Consider the following 22157-nt stretch of genomic DNA (forward strand, 5'->3'; position numbering starts at 1 on the left):
CCCAGTTATGCAGCAATCAGATATTGGTCATTTCAAAAAGAGAAATCTTGAGTGAAATTAGTCAGATTAGTGGGCATTTTACAAGTGTGTTTCTGATTTTTTCTGTTTTGCCTGATTCTTACCAAGACTTACATTTAATAACCCAAATATTTTTTGGAAGCATTGAACCAATGTTCTTACTATGTTCCTGCCCCGTGCAGGTCCGGGTGTTAAAAGAATAGGCCTGCAGCAGCGCTAAGCTTGTTTTATAAGGCGACTAAATAGTGCTCAGAAATCTAGCTGGTGGCCTACAGAGCAACTGGGATGTGTGCCCCAGGTGGTGGAATGGGGTACCCCTGGCGTGTTACATGCTGGGGTTGTCAGGCTATAATACGGAAAACCTGACCGCAAACCATAGTGGTGCACCGTGTTGGGAAAGATGCCACGTTCCTCGCACTTTAAAGAACCCTGCTGTGGTATTCGATAGGAGTAGGAGCCTTTGCGCTCCGCCACAGGAGGCTAAATTGCCCGACCTTACCCATCCCCCCCTTTTTCCAGTGGCAATCAAAATTTGTCGACCCTATTATCCTTGTAACCCATCTTTTTTTTTTCATTTTCATGTTCATTTTATCATCCATTTCATGTTCATTGTCTGAATATAGCTGAAATATTGCTGCTCGGACGTTAAACCCCAACAAACAAACAAAACAAACTTACTATGTTCCTTGATTTGTATGTATTTTGTTATCATTCTAGTGCTATGAGAATAATTTTCAATTTTTATTTCAAGAAACCAGGGTCCAACAGACCGAAGACAATGTCCAGTAAAATTCTGGTTGGTCTCGTAAAAATTTGACAAATTTTATATTGCAAATGAAAGAAATCAATGTTAAATTATGTCCCATGTTCTATAACCCAGGTGACAATACCCATTTAGTTACTTTACTGTAGATGAATGTAGATTTTCTTTAATCTTAATCTTTTTTTTAGATTTGTTTAACCATTTATGATTGATACATTTGGCTATGCCAAGTGGATTTGGACCATTTTAAGTAATAAACTTGATTGGCTAATGTACCAACTGCCTAAAAATATCAGTGTGTTTTCTTCCCTGTCTTTCAAGTCACTTGTGCACGTGACCATTAGCAAAAGACCAGTTACATTTTTTAACAAATTTGAAAAAAAATTTGTGTTGAAATAGACAAAACTGAAAGTTATTCTGGAAAAAAGTTACGGAAAGAGTTGTTTTTTTTGTTCTTTGTAGTTAAGGTTTTGATGCACCCTGGTCTCCTGGTCTCCTTTAAAACTTCCTATTGAATTGCTTCAATATCTTGAAAGATGTACATATTGTAATTAAGTGCATACTTTATAACCCTGCCAATTTGATTTGACAGTTTTTGTAGCAGTTATGGGTTTTTTTCTAGATTTCTCAGGGGTTCAAATTAGTCAAGTACAGTTTGTGACCTAGAACCTTTGAATGCTTTTTAATTAAGATCTCCAATCTTATACATTTACATTTTTTTAGCCTTTTTCCCAGAGAGGACCTTGGATTTTAAGTTAGAAAAAAGTCCTGGACCTATTCTTGAAATCTTATGTGAACCCATGTTTTTCTTTAATATACTTATCTGAGCACATTCCATCCATACTTGGCAGGGTAATAAAGTGTGGATTTGCATATTGCTTTTTAGGAGTTGTTAGGCTATCTTTCACATTCCCAAATTAAAGGAAACCTTGTGTTTCCATTTCCTTTGAAATGGCTTGTTGAATTGCCTTTATATTTTGTAAGATATATTTTAATTCAGTGTAGATCATGCAATATGAATACTTCACCACCATTTTGATTCAGCAAGTTTTGTATTAGTTATGGGATTATAAACATATTCTGTTTGACTAACTTCTAGATTTCTCTAAAATTGCCCTTATACAATCACATCTGAAACCATATTTGTACTTTAAGGTGTATTTTTATCAAATGTAGACCTGCATACCATACTGCCTTTTCAATTCAACAAATTTTATGTGAGTTAAGGTAATAAATTTACTGAAAGTTGGGGGTGTAATTGTTTTACCCTTGTCTGTCCATCCATCATGCATGTTTTCACACGATAAATAAAAAATGCTTGCATGAATTAAATTGAAACTTTAAGGAAGTGTATATATATCTATAATGGGGTAATTTTGATGGTATTGTCATTCTTTCATATGTTTTGAGCTAGCTTTCAGTAACTGAAAGCATTCTTTAAATGATTAATGATTATCTCATTTGTCTGTGCTTTATGTTGAAGTACTTCATGGAGAGAATTGGATGTATTATTGAATGAATTTTATGGTGTGTTTGTTGTTTCAGTTCATTTTTAAACTTACATTAAAGGGTGATGGTTAAGGCTATATAAAACTAGTTTAATCCCACAACAAATTTCATGCCCCAGTTCAATAAGGAGATGTTGGTCATTTACATGTATTTCTGTAGTTATAGAACTTTTTAGTTGGATTTTGAAGATTTGTCATCGTTCAGTTACTGTGATTTAAATAAAAAAACTTATCAGTATCAAAACATTTTGTGACTGTATAAAATGAGACATACCAGATCCTGTTGCTCCACTGATATCAAGCCTTCAGTTTGCATTACTACTTTACATGACATGTAAAATATATGATTGAAAGAAACTGATAAAACTGTTAATTTTTTTCTAGCTCCTCCTGATCTACCAACACTAACGGGAGTAACTGAGGTTATAGAAGGCACTCAAGTAGTTCACACTTGTACCAGCGACGGAGGTGCCCCAAAGCCAACAATGTCTCTTAGATTAGGAAACACTGCTATCACAACTGGTGTTCAGGAAACTGCTCAGCTTGTTACAGTGAATAGTGCAAAGTATTATACTCTTAAACAGGAGGTAACATGGACTCCCACTATGGCTGATAATGGGGCCATACTTTATTGTGAGGTAGACCAACCTGAGACTCAATTCAGTGAAGTTGTCAGCCTTCAAATAACAGTAAAAGGTATTTTATTTATGTAAACAAATATTTCAACATTCATTTTTTTTCTTTTTAAATGAACAGGAGATGATGTTTCATGAAATAAGGTGATAGAAGTAATTTTACTGATTGCAAACCATCAAATGGTATTGTAATGGGAGAGCATGATTTGACCCACAAAATTATACTCCATCACTGAAGATGGAACCCTAGACCGCTTGGTGATGAGCTAGCGACAAACTGATTCAGCTAAAGAATTAATTCTTTAGCCAAGTCAATTAAGTGCCTATTTAAATCTCACTACCTACTACAACACATATAGACCGTCCAGCCACAGTATGTTAAATTAATTCTGTAGTTTTATAGGGCTTTTTCACTCACATTCCTTTAAGATGAACTGGAAGTTTCTTTAGTATTTGGTATGTAGCATCATATGGTGGGGAGAATTTAGTTGCTGTCTTTCATCAACTTACTATTTTGTGGGACTTTGCCATTTCTCCTCTTATAGAATGAAAGAGGAAATTGTTACAAAAAATCTTGGACAGATTGATTTCACAAGAAGTATCTGGCTATATATAGATTGGGCACATTGTGCAAGAAATTTTGGCTGCTGTAATATATTAACTTCCTGTTTTATTGGAATTAGTAGGGATATACCTAGCACACAACAATGCATGCAGCTTCATGTTTTAATTTTTTTGTTTCAGTTGCCTTAGCAATAAATGCTCCTCAACTACAGTATACTGGCAATATTGGAAGCAGTATCACCCTTCAATGTGTAGTCACTGGACAAGCAACATCTGTAATTTGGCTGAAAAATAGTGTTCAGCTTAATATTAACAGCAACAATCGCCTCTCTAATGGCAATGTCAACAACCCATCTCTGACTATCAGTAACATTCAAGCTAATGATGAGGGTCAGTACACCTGTCGTGCCACTGATGGATCCAGAACTGTTACTACCCAACCTATCACCTTCAACACACAATGTAAGTATACTCTCTATAAGTTCTATTTGAAAATTATTTTGAAACAATGTAGTTTAACCTTACGTTTTAAAGTGTCAAACCTGTTATTAGGTTAAATGGATTAAGGTTTGCTTATTAATATTTTCTTTTTTAAAGCTTCCCCTACTGTAAACATTCCACAGCCGACATACACAGCCCAGTATGGCAATCCTATCACCCTGGTCTGTACTGTCGATGCCAAACCAACTCAGACCAGTGTCTACTGGGAAAAGGATGGACAGCGAATCAATACTGGGTCCTCAGGATACTCTGGTAGCTCAGCAAGCACGCCCTCACTGACAATCAACTTTGTTCGTACGAATGACCAAGGGCAGTACAGATGTTTTGCTACCAATAGTGTTGGAACTGGTCAGAGTAGTCCAACAACACTGAATGTTCAAGGAGGTTAGTCACTTTAAACAATAGTTCACTGTTTTTGTTTAGAGGATGGCCACTTTATTTTAAGGATAGGAATTAGAATAATAATTATGATAATTATTTTGATCTTGAAGATAGGTTGAAAAGATTACTTTAAATACCATTAAAGATCAGAAAAAAAATATAGATATTTTCTTGCATTAACATAATTGTAGTGATCCTGTGAAAAGATTCTCCAAGACATTGGGAAGTAGAAACAAATCGTAGAGAGCATTATTTTGTAGGTTTATTGACTGTCACCGTTCCCCAGACATCTTATAACTCAGTACTTGGAGCCAGTAGTCTAACAATAAGTTGCACAGTCTCTGGGTCGCCAACAGCAACTTCGGTTGCATGGACAAGGACTGTTGGAGGCCAAACAACCACTATTAATGTTGCCAGCAACAGTGGAAAATACTCTGGAAGCACTGTAAACACTCCATCACTGACCATCCGTAACATTGCTCAGAGTGATGAAGGAAATTACGTTTGTACAGCTACTAACATTGCTGGTACTTCTAATAGCCAGTCTGTATTCCTTGATGTTACAGGAAGTAAGTGTAGTTCATTAAGAAATTCCAGTTCCATAAGTATCAATTTAAAATAGCGATTCTTTGATTGCAGAAGCAATGTCAATTATTCTACATTAGAAAATAACATAATTTTTAGAGGACAAAATTTTATCAATTGCAAAGCATCTGAAGAAGATTTTAATCACAGAAAACTGATTCTTGTGGAAATGGTCCCTTGCAAGTTAAGACACTCTTGTAAGATAGGCACATGCTTGTCTTAACTCATTCTCTTATCCAATGAAATGTCTTAAAAGTGGCATGTTCATAGACATATTAAAAACAAGGAAAAGAGAAAATTAACATCACTTTATACTATGTTTCCAGAAATGCCAGTGATCTCTAGGAGAAGTGAACAAAATTTACATGTTTTCATGGAAGGTACAGGTACTTACTCTTGTTGAAGATCAAAGAATAGGTTATCTTTCATTCATTAGAGAATTTGTGGTCTTTTCACTCATTCCGCTATGCTCCACTCGTGAAAAAGAAAGGAATTTCTCCTACTTTAATCTTCACTCATGTAAGAACCTATCAACCATTTACTACAGGTATCCCTTCTGTCAATATCCTGTCTCCTAGCTATAGTGTCTTGTATGGAAACAGGATCACTATTGAGTGTACTGTCACTGCTAATCCAGCTCACACCAGCGTAACTTGGCAAAAAATAAACAATGGTATACCATCTACAATCAACCTGGGAAATACAGCAAAATATTCTGGTGGATCAGTCAGTACCCCTTCTCTAACCATTCTAAACACAGTAACTGCTGACTCAGGAAGTTACCGATGCTCTGCAACCAATGCTGTTGGAACAGGAAGTAGTCAGGATTCTACCCTTACTGTCACAGGAGGTTTGTTCCATAAGTCGCTTGTTAAAGTACACTGTAGTTGCACTAGTTTATAATTATCACCTGTTCATTAATAGCTTCTATAAAATTTGTTTTTTTGAAACAAATTTTATCATTTTGTTTAGTATTTAGAGCTACATGTAATATTCATTATTGCTTAGTGATTTCTTAGAAGCTGTCCATAGAAATAGATTTATTTCAAATATTTACTGTGTCATTCATTGCTTGTGAACAGAGTATGATTCAAACTCCCATGCATTTTTCCATTGATCATATGCAAGACCCTGATCGTATACCCACGAAAAGCCACCTCCATTATAAGGTCATTTTTCCTTGGCAACAAGGGAGGCCTTTATACAGGGAGGGACTACTGTGTAAGTAAAGCATATGTCCATATCAACTATGTTGTGGCATTGCACATTGGACACACCAGCCATCATGTTTTCCCCAAATGATGCTACATACTGGAGAGCTCTTCTGGCCATCAAACTGCAGGCAAGGCTTTCTGGTATTGTATAATTATGTTTAGTTGGATGTAATTAAAAAGATTCCTTTACAATGGTTAACTTCAATGTTTTCCTTGTAGGAAAAGTTTACTTATACAATGTACATATTTCTCTTTGAAGTTACTTTAACTTTTTTCTTCTTTTTCTTAAAATCTTCCATTGAAAGAAATGTTTCATTATTGAAATATTATTATTCTTAACTAAAACCAAATGGTCTATGATGGTATAATATAAAGATACTGATTGTAATTGAAGACTTGAGTTATGGTATTTTAGCAATCAAAGGCAATTTTCTTTAGGCTTATTGACCGTAACTATTCCACAAACCTCTTTCAATGCTGTAATTGGTACTGGTAGTATAACAATGGATTGTTCCATGTCTGGAACACCACAAGCTACCTCAGTAACTTGGACCAAAACCGTTGGAGGACAAACAACCGAAATTGATATGGCTAGTAACAGTGGAAAGTACTCAGGCAGCACTGTTAGCAGTCCTTCACTGACGATCCAAAATATAGAGCAGGATGATGAAGGAGATTATGTCTGCACAGCTACAAATATTGTTGGAACAGCCAAAAGCCAGACTGCATTTTTTGATGTAACTGGAAGTAAGTTATTTCTCTAAAGTTGATGGTAACCAACTTGTTTTGGAAAGCTTGATAGTCTTAAGATTAATTCTGTAATTCTTGTCAACAGAGGATAATTTGTATTTGTACAAAGAACATTTACAATGTTAAGCCATAAATCTTCAAAGCCCCTTCCTTAATATGTGGTTTGCATTCACTTTTATATTGAAATTTCTTATTTTGAAATTTTCCTGACTTCTTATTCTAGACCAAAATGAAAAAAGTTCCTGTTTCAATTCCACTTTTTGTATGGGGCTTAATTTAAAATAACATACTAGTACTTTTCAATTTTTGTGCATTTATTTTGCATCTATGACATATTTAGGATTATGAAACTTAAAAGAAACATTTCGTAATTTCAGGAATTGTGGTATGATTCATGTACATTTTATGATTTACCAGCATGTTTGTTTGTGATTATCATAACTATATTTTCATTTTATAGGCGTCCCTACTGTCAACATTCTGTCTCCTAACTACAGTGTCTTGTATGGAAACAAAATAACCATTGAATGTACTGTCACTGCTAATCCTGCTCATACCACTGTTTCCTGGGATAAGATTGTTAATGGGCAACCTAAACCAGTCAACTTAGGAAATACATCAAAATATTCAGGAGCAACTGTTAGTACACCATCTCTCACTATCTTAAATACAGTTACCGACGATTCTGGGCAATACAGATGCTCAGCAACCAATGTTGTTGGAATAGGAAGTAGTCAGGATTCTACCCTTACTGTCACAGGAGGTTTGTTTGGTTCCAGTTCTAAACCTGCACAAACAATTTTGTTTATCCAGTCCTTTACACGTTTCCTACCATATCTCTGTAATTTACTTTGAAAACACCTATGACCTTAAAGGCAGTTTTTTCTGATGATGTTTTAAGGAATTCTTTGGTAACATGGTTTTTCTTACCTTAAAAATGGTATGAGCTTTTTTCCCTATCAAAAAACATTCTTTTAACATGCCACTTTCATTTACTGCACTAAAATCATGCAAATATAAGTACATGCTTGATATTTTATAAAGTCTTGTGGACTATGATTTACTTTCTATAGATATTATATGGAACATTGGGACCGACTTGATCAACTCTTCAGTGTTTTATTGTGGTGCAATGTATATCAAAATTGTACATCCTGCCTTCCTTGTATTTATATGATAAACATCCAATCCTTTTACCCGAGTGTCCTTTGACCCTTCTACCTGCCTCCACAACTAAAATTCTGTTACACTGCTACCATTTTAGAAATTTTGATATCATATAGACTTGATTTTACTTTAAAAAAGATGATTTCATCATCTTAATGTTGGTTACTACTAACAACCTGCTATGTGGAAAGCTGAATGGATATTATAAAACAGCTGATAACCTAGCCAGTATAAGATATCTTATTGGAGATCCAGTCTAAGGATGCAAACAGGCTCAATGGTGGAAATGTTTTGTGTATTTATTGATGCCATAAATTAGATATATTTTAATTAAATTTGGTATTGCAACTTCCACTATGTATCAGTGTTCTGTCCTATGTGTGTATCCTTGTATGTTTTGTATTGTATAATTTATTCACATGTTTTGTTTTCTTGTTCCACACTTATATACCAATAAATATTTATTTGCATCCTTTTGAATGGACACATAGTCATCTATGTGTTTGTTTTGCTTTTCATATATATACTGGTTTATGACTTGCTTATCTATCAGTCCTGCTTCAGTTTATGATCTATCATACCAATTTTGAACCTCATTGGCTCAAGGACTCTAACATTTGATCCAATAAAGGATGGTACAGAATGACAAGTTAAAGAGGTAGACATAACTCTTACGAATCATTGGAATTTTTGTATTCACCATTTTACATCAATCTCATGTAAGCATCAAAGTAACTTGGACTGATTTCATTCTGTTTCAAATGGAAGTTTGGCCTAAAAGGCTTTGGCGAAATCCAATATGATACATACATATCACTGATATTAAGAGTTATGTCCCTTACCCTAGGTCTACCTCCTTAAAGTAACATTGAAGCTTCATTCTAGAGGATGACCATTTGATATTAATTTTCAAAAATGTAAACCAATTATTTTATTTAAAATGAAGTGAAAAGGATTAGACATTAGATATCGAGTGGTATTTCTTTGAATCAAAGTATTGTTTGGATCGGAGTGGATTGAAAGGTTCAAACTTTTTTTTATCTTATCTTCCAAGGTCAAAATATCTATAATCAAAAGGTCTGAGTCAAAATGTATATTAAAAATTCTTCCAAGGTCCTGCCCCCTGAAAATCAAATAGTTGTCTCCTTATATTTGAAATGTAGCTTCTGACTTCGGCATGGTTAAACTTCAAGGCAAATTGTGTGTATCCTCATGCCTGAAAATATTTAAACTTATTTGTACTTTGTAAGTTACATTCATCTTGAAACTTGCAGTACATAGACCATTTCATGCTATTTTTAGCAGACTCAGTGAGATAAATGCAATAATTCTTAAACTGCTCAATGTTTAAACAAGTTTTATGAGAAAGTTGCATCTAATTGACAGAAGAACTGGTTGCACCTGCTTACACTAATATTATGAGTCATTCTACTGATCCTCAGGTTTATTTAGAAAGTAATAACTCCTTTTATGACATAAGGGTATTGAACATATGATAGGTTTCATATGTGAAAATATATACACTTGTTTAGTTTATTTAAACTATAGCACTAATTGGTGATCCATATTAATTGGATATCAATTGGTGATCCATATTAATTGGTCATTTTGTACTCACAAAGGAATGTTCTAATTGTCAGGATTATCCTTATTGCATGTTTTTGTGAAACTGTAGAATATCAGTTTTACATACCATAAGTTGTTGAGCTCAAAAGATTCATGCATGCTGAATTTGGTTACAGTCTTCAAGGTAGGTATATTAAGTTACTTAAAGTTTATGTACTTTTAATTACATATCTTTCAGATACATAATAATCATTCAGATAAACAGTAAGAATTGTATGGTTAAACTTGTAAGTTAAAGATGGAGTTCAATTCTAGCAGATTTTCTTTCACTTTCTAAAGATCTGCCCCTTTATCAGTTTTTGTCTCACCTGCTTAATGACTTAAAAGGCCAGACTAAGGTATTATGTTGGTGTCCATGTTAAGATATTCATGTTAAGTTTCTGGTTAGATCAGTTAAATATAAACTACTTTTGCTAGATCAATCATATTTGGTATAGAGTTACATAATCATCACTGTATCTCAATTCTTTATCCATTTCATATGTATGTCTCCGCACTTAAGTCTTCTGATAAGGTCATTTTATGTGTCAGAACCACTTATGCTAGGTCAGTCACATTAAATATGTAGTCGAATTAGCATCACTACTTCACAATACCATATTTCTTTCATCCATATGCCCCCACAGTCACAGTCTATCGAGATTGAAATCAACTTCAATGTAACATCACTTCCTTGCAGTTCCATATATGCAAATAAAAAACTATACCTGAGACATCTGTCCACTTTGGTGGTATCAAATGGTTGTATTGAGATATAAGTTGTCCATAATGTTTAGAATTAGTAACAATGTCACCATCAAGTAATGAATAACAACCTTTGTGATGACTTAGTTTTTTGTAGAACTGATCTATCTTAAATAATATATATAACTGCCTCTGTGCTCTTATGACCTTTCGATACTTTTCCAAAACTGGGATTCAAGCATTTGAGGCAGTTATATGTTACATATACTTCAGATTTATTAACTGTGACCATCCAAAGCACATCTTTCAATGCTGTTATTGGATCAAACAGTCAAACACTTGGTTGTACAATCACTGGAACACCACAAGCTACCTCAGTAACTTGGACCAAGACTGTTGGAGGACAAACAACTGATATTGATGTGGCTAGCAACAGTGGAAAGTACTCAGGCAGCACTGTTAGCAGTCCTTCACTGATAATCCAAAGCATTGCTCAGAGTGATGAAGGGAATTATGTGTGTACAGCTACTAACGTAATTGGAACATCCAGCAGTCAGGCAGCTTTCTTTGATGTGACTGGCAGTAAGTGATACATGTTCTTTTCAAAGAACTTATAAGCAAAAAACAAAAAAAAAACAAACTGTCATCAACAATTCTTTATTCTAATATGACGTCTTCATATCATCAAACAGTATACGTCGGTGCAACCCCACCTTTAACACCTGCACACTGTCTCTTTTCTTTCGCTGTCGCTTTCAGACAAAACACTCATTTAAAAACATTTATCTAATTGAAATGAATTATATAAATGCACACATTTAACACATACGATGACATAAATATACAAATTTAATCCAACTTCCATACAGGGGAGGTTAAATGGAACAGCTGTTATTTTGGCTGCGCCTAGGGAAATTTTAGTCACAAAAATTACCGTATTTGTCATATTGGAAAAGAAATAATTCTTTCTGGGGGTAGATTTGTACTCATTTAAACATGGGTTTGGCATTTATATTCGATTATTCAACACTCAGCCATCGCTCGGTGTTAAATGATCGAATATAAATGCCGTACCCATGTTAAAATGAGTACAAATCTTTAGACTTGTACTCATTCTAATATGGGTTTGGCATTTATATTCTCATTTTAACACCTTGCTGTCGCTCAGTGTTGAATAATCAAATATAAATGCCATACCCATGTTAAAATCAGTACAAATCTAACCCCTCCACAAATTATTTCTTAATTATAAAGTTAATACATTTATTGGAATAATTTTAGTGATGGACTAGTTTAGTAGCTTAAAAATAGGGCATTTTGATTACACCATTTTCTTGTGGAAATGAAAGTAGTGATTGATGTTATTTTAATTGTAGGTATACCTACTGTAAGCATCCTGTCTTCTACATACAGTGTTTTATATGGAGACAGTATAACTATTGAGTGTTCTATCACTGCTAATCCTACTCATACCAGCGTAACTTGGCAAAAAATAAACAGTGGTATAACATCTACGATCAACTTTGGAAATTCTGCTAAATATTCTGGTGGATCAGTCAGTACCCCATCACTCACTATTCTAAACACAGTTACCACTGATTCAGGAAGTTACCGATGCTCAGCCACAAATGTCGTAGGTACAGGCTCCAGTCAGGATACCAGTCTAACAGTCACTGGGGGTAGGTCTCGTGTAAATTGTGTATATCGTATTTCTTATAATATATTCTTATGATAGGAAAACTTAACAGGTAAGTTTAGTTTCATCAAATAAATTATCTTTGGTATGTATGTATATGTTTGTCCTGAAACAGATTACTGAATTGTTTCCATATTTAATAGGATGTATTATTATAAAGTTTTCATGTGCAGTTTTGTTGCATGATTATTTATATTAAGCATGTATTTATTATGTCCTTTGCAACAAAGTTGTGGGTAAATTATGATTTTGGCCATTTTGTCCAACCATCAATCCATGTGTCCTTCACAACTTGTTTCCTGGATAAAACCACTATTTTTCACCATTTTCCTTCAAACTTTGATAAATTGTTAGAACCTGTAAAGTCTTGGATGGGATTAATTTTCACAGGAATCTGTCAAGGGGAGACAACTTTTTTGGAAAGGGACTTAGTAAAAAGTCGTTAGGCTTGATACCTATATAGCACTTACATTTTTTTCAATGATTTTCTTCAAACTTGAGTGAATGATTAGTAGCAATTAAAATTCAGATGGGATTGATTTTCACAGAAAATGGTAAGGAGGATGGGATGGGGATTCTTTTTTTGCAAGGAGTAAGGTGAAAAATCAATGATTTAGGCTTATTGCCCTGATAATGCCTCTATTTTTGATGGAGTTCATTTAACAGAAATCAGTCAAGGGCGACCCCTTTTTGCGGAGAGGTACTTAGTTAAAAATTAAAGATTTAAGCTTGTCAGTTAAAAGAGTTAATGATTTAGGTTGGTAGCCTGGAAAGTACTTATTTTTTAACAGATATCATTCAAAAATTGGTAAATGATTAGTAGCAATAAAAACTTGGATGGGGTTGATTTCATAGAGACTGAAGTTTTTCTGAAGAGTGCAAATGCATGCAATTGGCGTATCCTGAGTATGCTCACTAAGGTTTCGCTAACTACTCTGATTTCCTTGAACACCATAAATATCTGCTTAACAGACTCCTGAATCAGGGCTATGAGGAAATGCATCTTAAAGGAATTCTTACCAAATTAGTTTTAGATATCAGTCCTTGGCTGAAAAATACTCAGTGTCTTCTAAAACAATGAGTAATGATATTTTTTTTTTTGAAAATTGTTCTTTGTGCTGATATGACCGCTGATTTACCGATCATAACAACAGCATGTAAATGCTATTTAATCACCACTGGTATATTCATGCCCCAATGGAAGTGGGAGGTTTAGCAAACTGTAAAACCTAGATTTAACCCACCATTTCATTTGAAATGCCTGTCCAGGTCAGGACCATTGCCGTACCAGGTGCTCCAGTGGTGTAATATCTATTTTGGACATGATCATGAATTAGATTAGTTTTCAGTAAAATGGTTGTTACCCTTATTTTATTTCAGGACTTTTAACTGTTACTGTTTCAAAAACATCTTTCATCTCTGTCATTGGAACAAACAGTCTTACACTTGGTTGTACAATCTCTGGGACACCACAAGCTACCTCAGTAACTTGGACCAAGACTGTTGGAGGACAAACAACCGATATTGATGTGGCTAGTAACAGTGGAAAGTACTCAGGCAGCACTGTTAGCAGTCCTTCACTGATAATCCAAAATATTGCTCAGAGTGATGAAGGGAATTATATCTGTACAGCCACCAACATTGCTGGTACATCCAACAGTCAGGCAGCTTTCTTTGATGTGACTGGCAGTAAGTAAAGCATTTTCTTTTCAAAGAAGTCTTGTAAGCAAAAAACCAAAAAAACAAATGATAATCAACAGTTCTTTATTATAAACTCCTTACATTTAATGGAATAATTTTAGTGATGGACTAGTTTAGTAGCTTAAAAATAGGACATTTTGGTTACACCATTTTCTTGTGGAAAGGAAAGTAGTAATCGATGTTATTTTAATTGTAGGTATACCTACTGTAAGCATCCTGTCTTCTACATACAGTGTTTTATATGGAGACAGTATAACTATTGAGTGTTCTATCACTGCTAGTCCTGCTCATAACAGCGTAACTTGGCAAAAAATAAACAGTGGTATAACATCTACGATCAACTTTGGAAATTCTGCTAAATATTCTGGTGGGTCTAAAAGCACACCTTCACTCACTATTCTAAACACAGTTACCACTGATTCAGGAAGTTACCGATGCTCAGCCACAAATATTGTAGGAACAGGTTCCAGTCAGGATACCAGTCTAACAGTCACTGGGGGTAGGTCTCGTGTAGATTGTGTATATCATATTTCTTATGTTATATTCTATGATAGGAAAACATAACAGATAAGTTTAATTTCATCAAAATGATTATCTTTGGTATGTATGTTTATGTTTGTCCTGAAACAGATAACCGAATTGTTCCCATATTTAGTAGGATGTATTGTTATAAAGTGTTGATGCATAATTTTGTTGCAATATTATTCATATGAAGCATGTATTTATTATGTCCTTTGCAACAAAGTTGTGGTAACGTTATGATTTTGGCCATTCTGTACAGCCACCAATCCATGTATCCTTCATAACTTGTATTCTGGATAAAACCTTTTTTTTCACAATTTTCCTTCAAACTTTGATAAATTGTTAGAACCTACAAAGTCTTGGAGGAGATTAATTTTCAGAAATCTGTCAAGGGAAGATAACTTTTTTGGAGTATTAAATAATCAGTGCTTTAGGCTTGATGCCTGTATAGCACTTACATTTTCACTAATTTCTTTCAAACTTGAGTGAATGGTTAGTAGCAATTAAAACTCAGATTGGATTGATTTTCACAGAAAATAGTAAGGGGGATGAGCTACCCTTTTGGAATGGTGGTTTAGTGAAAAATTAATGATTTAGGCTGTTGATCTGATAGTGTCTCTATTTTTTATGGAGTGCATTCAAACTTTGGAGAGTGATTAGTAGCAATAAAAAATTGGATGGGTTTGATTTTAACAGAAATTAATCAAGGGCGACCCATATTTGAGAGGGGACTTAGTTTAAATTAAAGAATTAACCTTGTCAGTTAAAAGATTTAATTATTTAGGTTTTTTAGCCTGGGTAGCACTTATTTTTTTAATGGATATCATTCAAAAATTTGTTAATAATTAGTAGCAAGAAAACTTTTTTTTAGTGCATTTTGTATTTGGGTATAGTTTTTCTAACGAGTGCAAATGTGTGCAAGTAGGGTATCCTGAGTAGTTCACTAAGGTTCTTTTTTATTTCAGGATTTTTAACTGTTACTATTTCCCAAACATCTTTCAATGCTGTTATTGGATCAAACAGTCTAACACTTGGTTGTACAATCACTGGAACACCACAAGCTACCTCAGTAACTTGGACCAAGACTGTTGGAGGACAAACCACCAATATTGATGTGGCTAGTAACAGTGGGAAGTACTCCGGCAGCACTGTTAGCAGTCCTTCACTGATAATCCAAAATATTGCTCAGAGTGATGAAGGGAATTATGTCTGTACAGCCACCAACATTGCTGGTACATCCAGCAGTCAGACAGCTTTCTTTGATGTTACTGGAAGTAAGGAAAATGTTTTACTTAAAACTTATGTTAATTGTTTCCATTGTAGAGTTAAAGTCTCCTGTCTGAAAAATGAAGCAGTGATAAGGAATCAACATAAAAAACATTGAAATTGGGGAGAATAATTAATGGTTATTAGAAAAAAAAAATACCGGTACAAATAATTTTTGATAAAGTTGTGTAACATTGTCAAAGATGTTACTGAAGGACAGAGTTTCTTTATAAACATTTCAATAGTCTGGATGTTGAATTTTTTCAAACTTGTGAAAAGAAACATTTTTTACAGAATTGTTCAGTCAAATATTTTCAAATACTAGCTTGTCAGAGCAGTAAAATGTTGAAAGTAGTTGATTTGATTTGCTGTTTCAGGAAAATCTTAGGTTGCCAGTAAACTGAAGTTGTCCTATAGTTAGTGTTCAGTACTGATATACAATATTCCATTACAGGTATCCCTTCTGTCAATATCCTCTCTCCTAGCTACAGCATCTTATATGGAAACAGAATCACGATTGAGTGTACAATCAATTCCAATCCTCCACATACCATTGTAGTTTGGCAAAAAATTGTAAATGGTGTACCAAACATTCTTAATCTAGGGAATTCTGCCAAGTATTCAGGAGGTACTATAAACACACCATCCTTAACCATCCTGAACACTGTCACTGAGGATTCAGGGACATATAGATGTACTGCAACAAATGTCGTTGGAACGGGCAGTAGTCAGGGGACTACATTAACAGTCACGGGAGGTGCGTCTGGTTTTCGTTGTCAATCTGCACAAACAGTTCCTTTTTATTGCACTGTTGACTTTTCCTTTTCTGCCTTATCAGAGCTGCATGGAGTTTCTGAAATAACCATTTTCAAAGTGGTGGAATAGGACTGCTGTTACAAGATCAGCTTGTAGTTTTTTCAAAAGTACTTTGATATCGTGATCTTTTTCAAAGAAATAAACTGTTGTCTCTTAACCTATGCTGAAAAGATCTCAACGATATCTGCCAAAGAAAATTCATTCTTTTTTTTAATATATTTTTTAAAGAAAATTTGAATTCTTTTAAATATGCTTTTTTCTTTCAAACTCAACAAGCTGAATCATGGAAAGGATTAACTTTAAATCTCATTCATAGTGCCGGCAGTGTTGGCCATGAAGAGGGTGAATTATGCATCTGATTTCACTGAACGCTTGCTGTATTATTTGATTCACGAGTTACTTTGTAAATGAGTGCGTGTGAGTATGTGAACTTTTTTAAATGCACTTGTTTTATTCTGGAATAACTTGGTATGTTTGTACAAATGTAAGGCTTAACAGTAAACATTGTAATAAAGGATTTGCCTGCCAGCTATTCCACTTTTGGATGTCAGCTGATTGATCTTGTTATTTTTGTTTTTAAAAATTTATGCCTCAGTCATTATTGTCAAAACTTTGAAAACTTTGTATGCAATAATAATTACAATTTAACCATCTTGACCAATTTCTAATAGACCCTGCAAACTGGGTTAGAACTTAATAGGAATAGTAAAACTATAATGAAAAAAAAAATCCATATTGAGGCTGAAAAGGGATATTTTAGTGTTTAGAAGGGTGATACATAGATTTGTAGTAATAATTAATGATAAAATTTAGTACACAATTTATGCATTCTACACATCTTACTTTTGTCCTATTTCAAGAATTTTATTACACTACCATTTGGCATTTTTTCCATCTGCTCCCAAATGAAGTTGCAAAGGAATGGCTACCATCTGTTCTTTCTAGTTTTCCATTCATCTGTTAGAATATATATTCCTGAATCCACATCCCTTAATGAATTTGGCCAAACTTGGTATAATAATTTAGGCTTTAGAACCCCATTGTTTGTCATAGAATATTGGTCACAGTGTCAATATTTAAACTGAGGGGATACCATGCTTTGTACTGCTCAATTTATGCACAAAGTGGGAAAATATCCCCTCATAGAAAAATTTTCTTTGGTCGTATTTACTGTTCTTTTCTTTAATCTAGCGGCTCTCAATGTTGTTATCCCCTTGAGTATTTACCGGCCTGATTTTGCTGACCCTGTTACTTTGGAATGCCGTATCACTGGAGCACCATCAGCCACAAGGGTCTATTGGACCTTTAGTCAGCAAGGAGAATCAGCCATTGAAATCTCCACTAGTTCTGGCAAATATAGTGGTTCAACTGTAAATAATCCATCCTTGACAATTTCTAACACCGATCTCACTGATGAAGGAACATACTATTGTTGGGCCGTCAATGCTTTCGATACCACTCAAAGTAACCCCACAACGCTAGATGTTATTGGTAGTAAGTAACCTCTGTGTGTGCTCTACCGTATATCCAACTTTACTATCTATACTATCATATCGTAGTTTAATCTACCATATAACTAACCTAAAAGCCTTATACTATAACTCAATCATACTGTCTGTTGTTATATATGTTGTGTGTGTTGTAGTAACTAGCTGTATAACTCCGTTTTAACTGTTGGTTTGTATGCAACAAGTATTTCATGGCCTTATGTTTCTAATGTAAATTGTATACTTATTACTTTAGGCCAAAGATCTGTATTTTTACCATTAATTTTTTATAGTGTATTACATGTGTATTTTTTCTAAAGCTTATATGTCAAGTAACATTTTCAGCCTGAAAAATGCAGTGATTTTGACCAACAAAAATAACTTGTAGTGACTACAGACTTAATGATAAACTTTATATTATCATTGCATTTAGAAATGTTGAATTAGTATATAGACTCAAGCACCTTCATGTTCCCACATGTCATAAATCAAGAAAACAGTTTTTGTCCATGATTAAAGGGCTTGACATCTTTTACCAAATCTGTTCTGTAAATACTCTACCCTTTAGATTTAAATTCTAGCACTATTTTCTTAATCCATTTTTAAAAGAAAACATTCAATATATAATGTAATATTTTATACAACTCATTTTATACATTTGTATTTGACCTCTTTGCTGAGATCAGTTTTGAAGTTCCTTAAATACTGCTACTTATATCTGACCATGCACTGAACTTTTTAAATTTAAAGTAGATTATTTTGTTCAAATGATCTTCAGTTGTATGGTCTCGAGGTGTTCTTATGCTGAGGTCATATTTATTGGTTTCTCTGAATACTTAGCTTAGACAGCAATACATTAGCCTCTTTGGAGAGATTTTATAAAATGAGCAAAATTATTAAAAAAATGGTTGAAGATTTAGTAGAATACTAGTTTAGTTATTTCTCAATTTTATCAACCTCAGAATCTCTTCATTATGTTTTACATGATAAAGCTACTAGTTTAACAAAGCACCATAAATTATGTGAACCATAATTGTTTGGTCATTTTACCATTTAAATAAATATAACTTGACCTATATTGTAATGGTTTTGTATCTAACACTTGTGGTTTCTATTATGTTTATAACTCACCTTTATTTTATATCTAAAAGCAATTAACACCTCCCTACTTTTAGTCTAACATTTAATTTTCCTTTATTACTTGTCTATAGTGGTGGACAATAGTTTTATATGAAATAAGCAAAATTTCAATATGAGAAAATTGTATTGTATAACATTAAGCTGTAAGTTTGTGAAAGAATCAGGCAAAATGAAAAAAAAATCTTAAACATGTCAAATCTCCACAGATCAGACAATATAATGTCAATCGAAGGTGTTTTCTCTATTTGAAAAGACCAATTATTTGATCTGCATCACTGGTTGTGCTCAGAAATTTTTCAATGGAATGCTAGATTTTAAAATGAAGTTTTTGACAGAGTTATCTGCCCTTGAAATGTTCATTTTCAGTGCATTTCAATAAAATTATAACTCAATTTACCAAAATGATATGGAGAATCTTGTCTTTTTTCTTTGATTCTGAGTGTTCAGATAGTCAAATTAAACTTTCAAAATAGTGGGGTTTTTCATACCATGTTTCACTCACTGCCTGATTCTTACAAAGACGGACACTAAACTACCAATACATGAATTAGTATAATTTGTGAAATAATATTTGATATTAAGTTTTTGATTCTTGCTTTTTATTTACCAGTAAAAATTTTATGAAGAAATAGAGCTTTGAATTTAAGCAAGTATACACCAAATTCCTTAATTCTAGTGGGTTTTTGTTTATATTTAAACTTCCTATTTTTGATTTTTTTATGTTTACACTGTGTATTTTCTATATTTTAGATATACCAATTGTTACTATTGGCTCCTCCGCCTATCAAGCTCTTGTTGGTAACAGTATTACCATTGGCTGTACTGTAACTGCTAACCCGTTTGCTCAGTCTGTATCCTGGGAGAAAGAAGTTAGTGGACAAATCACACAGATTGGACCATCAACAAATCCTACAAAATATGGGGGCTCTACTACAGTCAATCCTTCTCTTACTATTAATAATTTAGATTTCAGTGATGAAGGCAATTATAGGTGCAAGGCAACAAATATTGTTGGTACTGGAGAAAGCACACAAGGATTCCTAGATATATTTGGTCGTAAGTTTTTCTTATTTGTAAAAATATGATTTATTAAATTGTAGAATATTGCCCAACAAACTGCTAATTGAAATGTTAAAGGGAGGTAACTCAGATTTTTTGATAGATTATTTTTGAAGCATTTCTTGGTTGTTGTAGTAAAAAGTTAGATATTTAAATAAATGTCTGAAATTTAATAAACCAACATATATCTTCGAAAATTAACAGAAAAATGGAATTGAGAAAATTTCTTACTCAAAATTACCTGTTTTTTTTCAAAGAATTTTTGTATGGCTTCTTTTAAAATTTTAGACTAAAAACAATATGTGCTGTTTATTTCTATTATATCTGAATGATCAGAACGAAACTAGAAGTCAATTGATCTGTTATTTCAGAGCCTCCCACTGTTGTAATAGCCTTACCCAACTACTCTGTATCCTTTGGTCAGTCTGTTACTTTGACCTGTACTGTGACCTCTAACCCAGCTCATACCACTGTTTATTGGAAACGGACAATCAATGGGGTCACAACTGATATCAATGTAAACACCCAGAAATACACAGGATCAACCGTAAATTCACCTTCTCTAGTTGTCAATAATGCTAACCTCGATGATGAAGGGAGCTATGTATGTTATGCAGAAAACTCGATTGGACTGGGACAGAGTACAGCCACTATTCTGGATGTCATTGGAAGTAAGTGTTCTTATAAATTAGACTTCTAGAATATATTGAGGGATGTACAAAAATCTTAAAAAACCTCTTAGTGTGTGATTTAATTTTGCTATTATTTTTCACAAAGTTGGCTGCTTACTTGGAGAGTGACAAGTCTTAATCTGCTTTTTCACTTCTCTGAAATTAAGTGTAAATTTTTTTATGAAGAAGATGCAAATAAAACCAAAACAGCTTTGGCATATCCAAACATGAATAGTTTTCTGATGATAGAAAACAACTGACTTCAAAACTTGAATACCCATTTTCCTGTCTTGTTTGTTATTTTATGTTTTATGTTATGTATCATCAGTTTTTAGTTGGCTCCCAGTTGCTCATTTACTTTTGTTTCTTTGTACGTGTTATTTTGGTTATCTCTTGTTCTTTGTATGTGTCTGTTTTCCCTTTCTAGTGATTATTTTCTACTTGAATCTTGGTTCCCTGAATTTTTTAATGATTGTATTATTTTTAGATATTCCATCTGTGGTCGTTCCTCAGAGACAATACAATGTTGATTATGGTAGATCTGTGACCTTGACCTGTACTGTGACAGCAAACCCAATCCACACTGTGGTCTACTGGAACAAAATTTTTGGTGGAGTCGCCACTCGTATAAATGTTGAAAATAGTAACAATAAATACAATGGATCAACAGTAACAGGCCCTTCCCTGACTATTAATAACTTGGTTTTGACTGACGAGGCATCATATATATGTTTTGCAACTAATGGTGTTGGTACAGGACAGAGTGCCCCAACCAGTGTCAACGTTGCTGGAGGTAATATTATGTCTGATAATTAACTCTAGTATTTCTTCATTATCTGTAGAGTTCAATAAAATATTCAAGAAAATATAGGACTTTGTAAAAGCATCATTCAAAAATGCCCAAAAAAGACCTTGTCATAATTTTGTCTTTATAAAATTTTTGTGCCTCTAACAGAATTTATAAAAGAAGAATATAAGGCTACATATAGATAAAATTGTTTCAGGTATTCCATCAGTTGCTGTCCTATCTAACAGTTACAGTGTAGTTGTGACAGGTACTGTCACTCTTCAGTGTGTTGTTACTGCAAATCCTGCACACACAGTTGTCCAATGGCAGAAGGTTGTAGGAGGTCAAACTACCAGTGTACCAGTAGGAGGTCGTTTGTCAGGGTCAAGGGTCAACTCTCCATCTTTGACTATTTCACAGACAGAGTTTGCTGATGAAGGAAATTACATTTGTACAGCAACAAATGCAGTGGGGACTGGAACCAGTCAGAGAACTTTCCTCGATGTAACTGGAAGTAAGTATTATGGCTTTAACTAGTTTGGATGGGAAAACTTACTACGGTTAATGAATACAGAATTTTTTTCTAAAAAAGAAACTAAGCTTTTTCAGCAAAGAA

General features: G+C 33.8%; 2 protein-coding genes across 2 annotated transcripts in view; both read left to right on the forward strand.

Moving 5' to 3' along the window:
* LOC148615882 (hemicentin-1-like) overlaps positions 1-22157 on the forward strand; it is a 57416-nt gene that overhangs the window by 14874 nt on the left and 20385 nt on the right. Inside the window, exons 4-14 of the mRNA XM_088582511.1 lie at positions 2674-2985; positions 3669-3950; positions 4086-4373; positions 4631-4939; positions 5503-5805; positions 11773-12075; positions 15281-15589; positions 19775-20080; positions 20455-20754; positions 21242-21547; positions 21759-22055. Of these exons, the coding sequence (XP_088438637.1) occupies positions 2674-2985; positions 3669-3950; positions 4086-4373; positions 4631-4939; positions 5503-5805; positions 11773-12075; positions 15281-15589; positions 19775-20080; positions 20455-20754; positions 21242-21547; positions 21759-22055 (3315 nt within the window). The remainder of the gene's footprint in view (positions 1-2673; positions 2986-3668; positions 3951-4085; positions 4374-4630; positions 4940-5502; positions 5806-11772; positions 12076-15280; positions 15590-19774; positions 20081-20454; positions 20755-21241; positions 21548-21758; positions 22056-22157) is intronic.
* On the forward strand, positions 12622-15286 carry LOC148615883 (neural cell adhesion molecule 1-like). Its single transcript, XM_088581636.1, has 3 exons — positions 12622-12646; positions 13473-13781; positions 13990-15286. The coding sequence occupies exons 1-3, from the start codon at positions 12622-12624 to the stop codon at positions 14355-14357; spliced, it is 702 nt and encodes a 233-aa protein (XP_088437762.1). The 3' UTR covers positions 14358-15286.

This window comes from Perna viridis, chromosome 5 (genome assembly GCF_037379345.1).
Source record: "Perna viridis isolate PV_CMFRI_1.1 ecotype Kerala chromosome 5, ASM3737934v1, whole genome shotgun sequence".
NCBI classification, from domain to species: domain Eukaryota; kingdom Metazoa; phylum Mollusca; class Bivalvia; order Mytilida; family Mytilidae; genus Perna; species Perna viridis.

Excerpts from the sequence above, each read along its gene's own strand:
- LOC148615883 (XM_088581636.1), top strand. The coding sequence starts at position 12,622 with ATGGGATTGATTTTCACAGAAAATG. Across the intron at positions 12,647-13,472 it reads ATTGATTTTCACAGAAAATG|GACTTTTAACTGTTACTGTT; the intron begins GTAAGGAGGATG and ends ATTTTATTTCAG. Across the intron at positions 13,782-13,989 it reads TTTCTTTGATGTGACTGGCA|GTATACCTACTGTAAGCATC; the intron begins GTAAGTAAAGCA and ends TTTTAATTGTAG.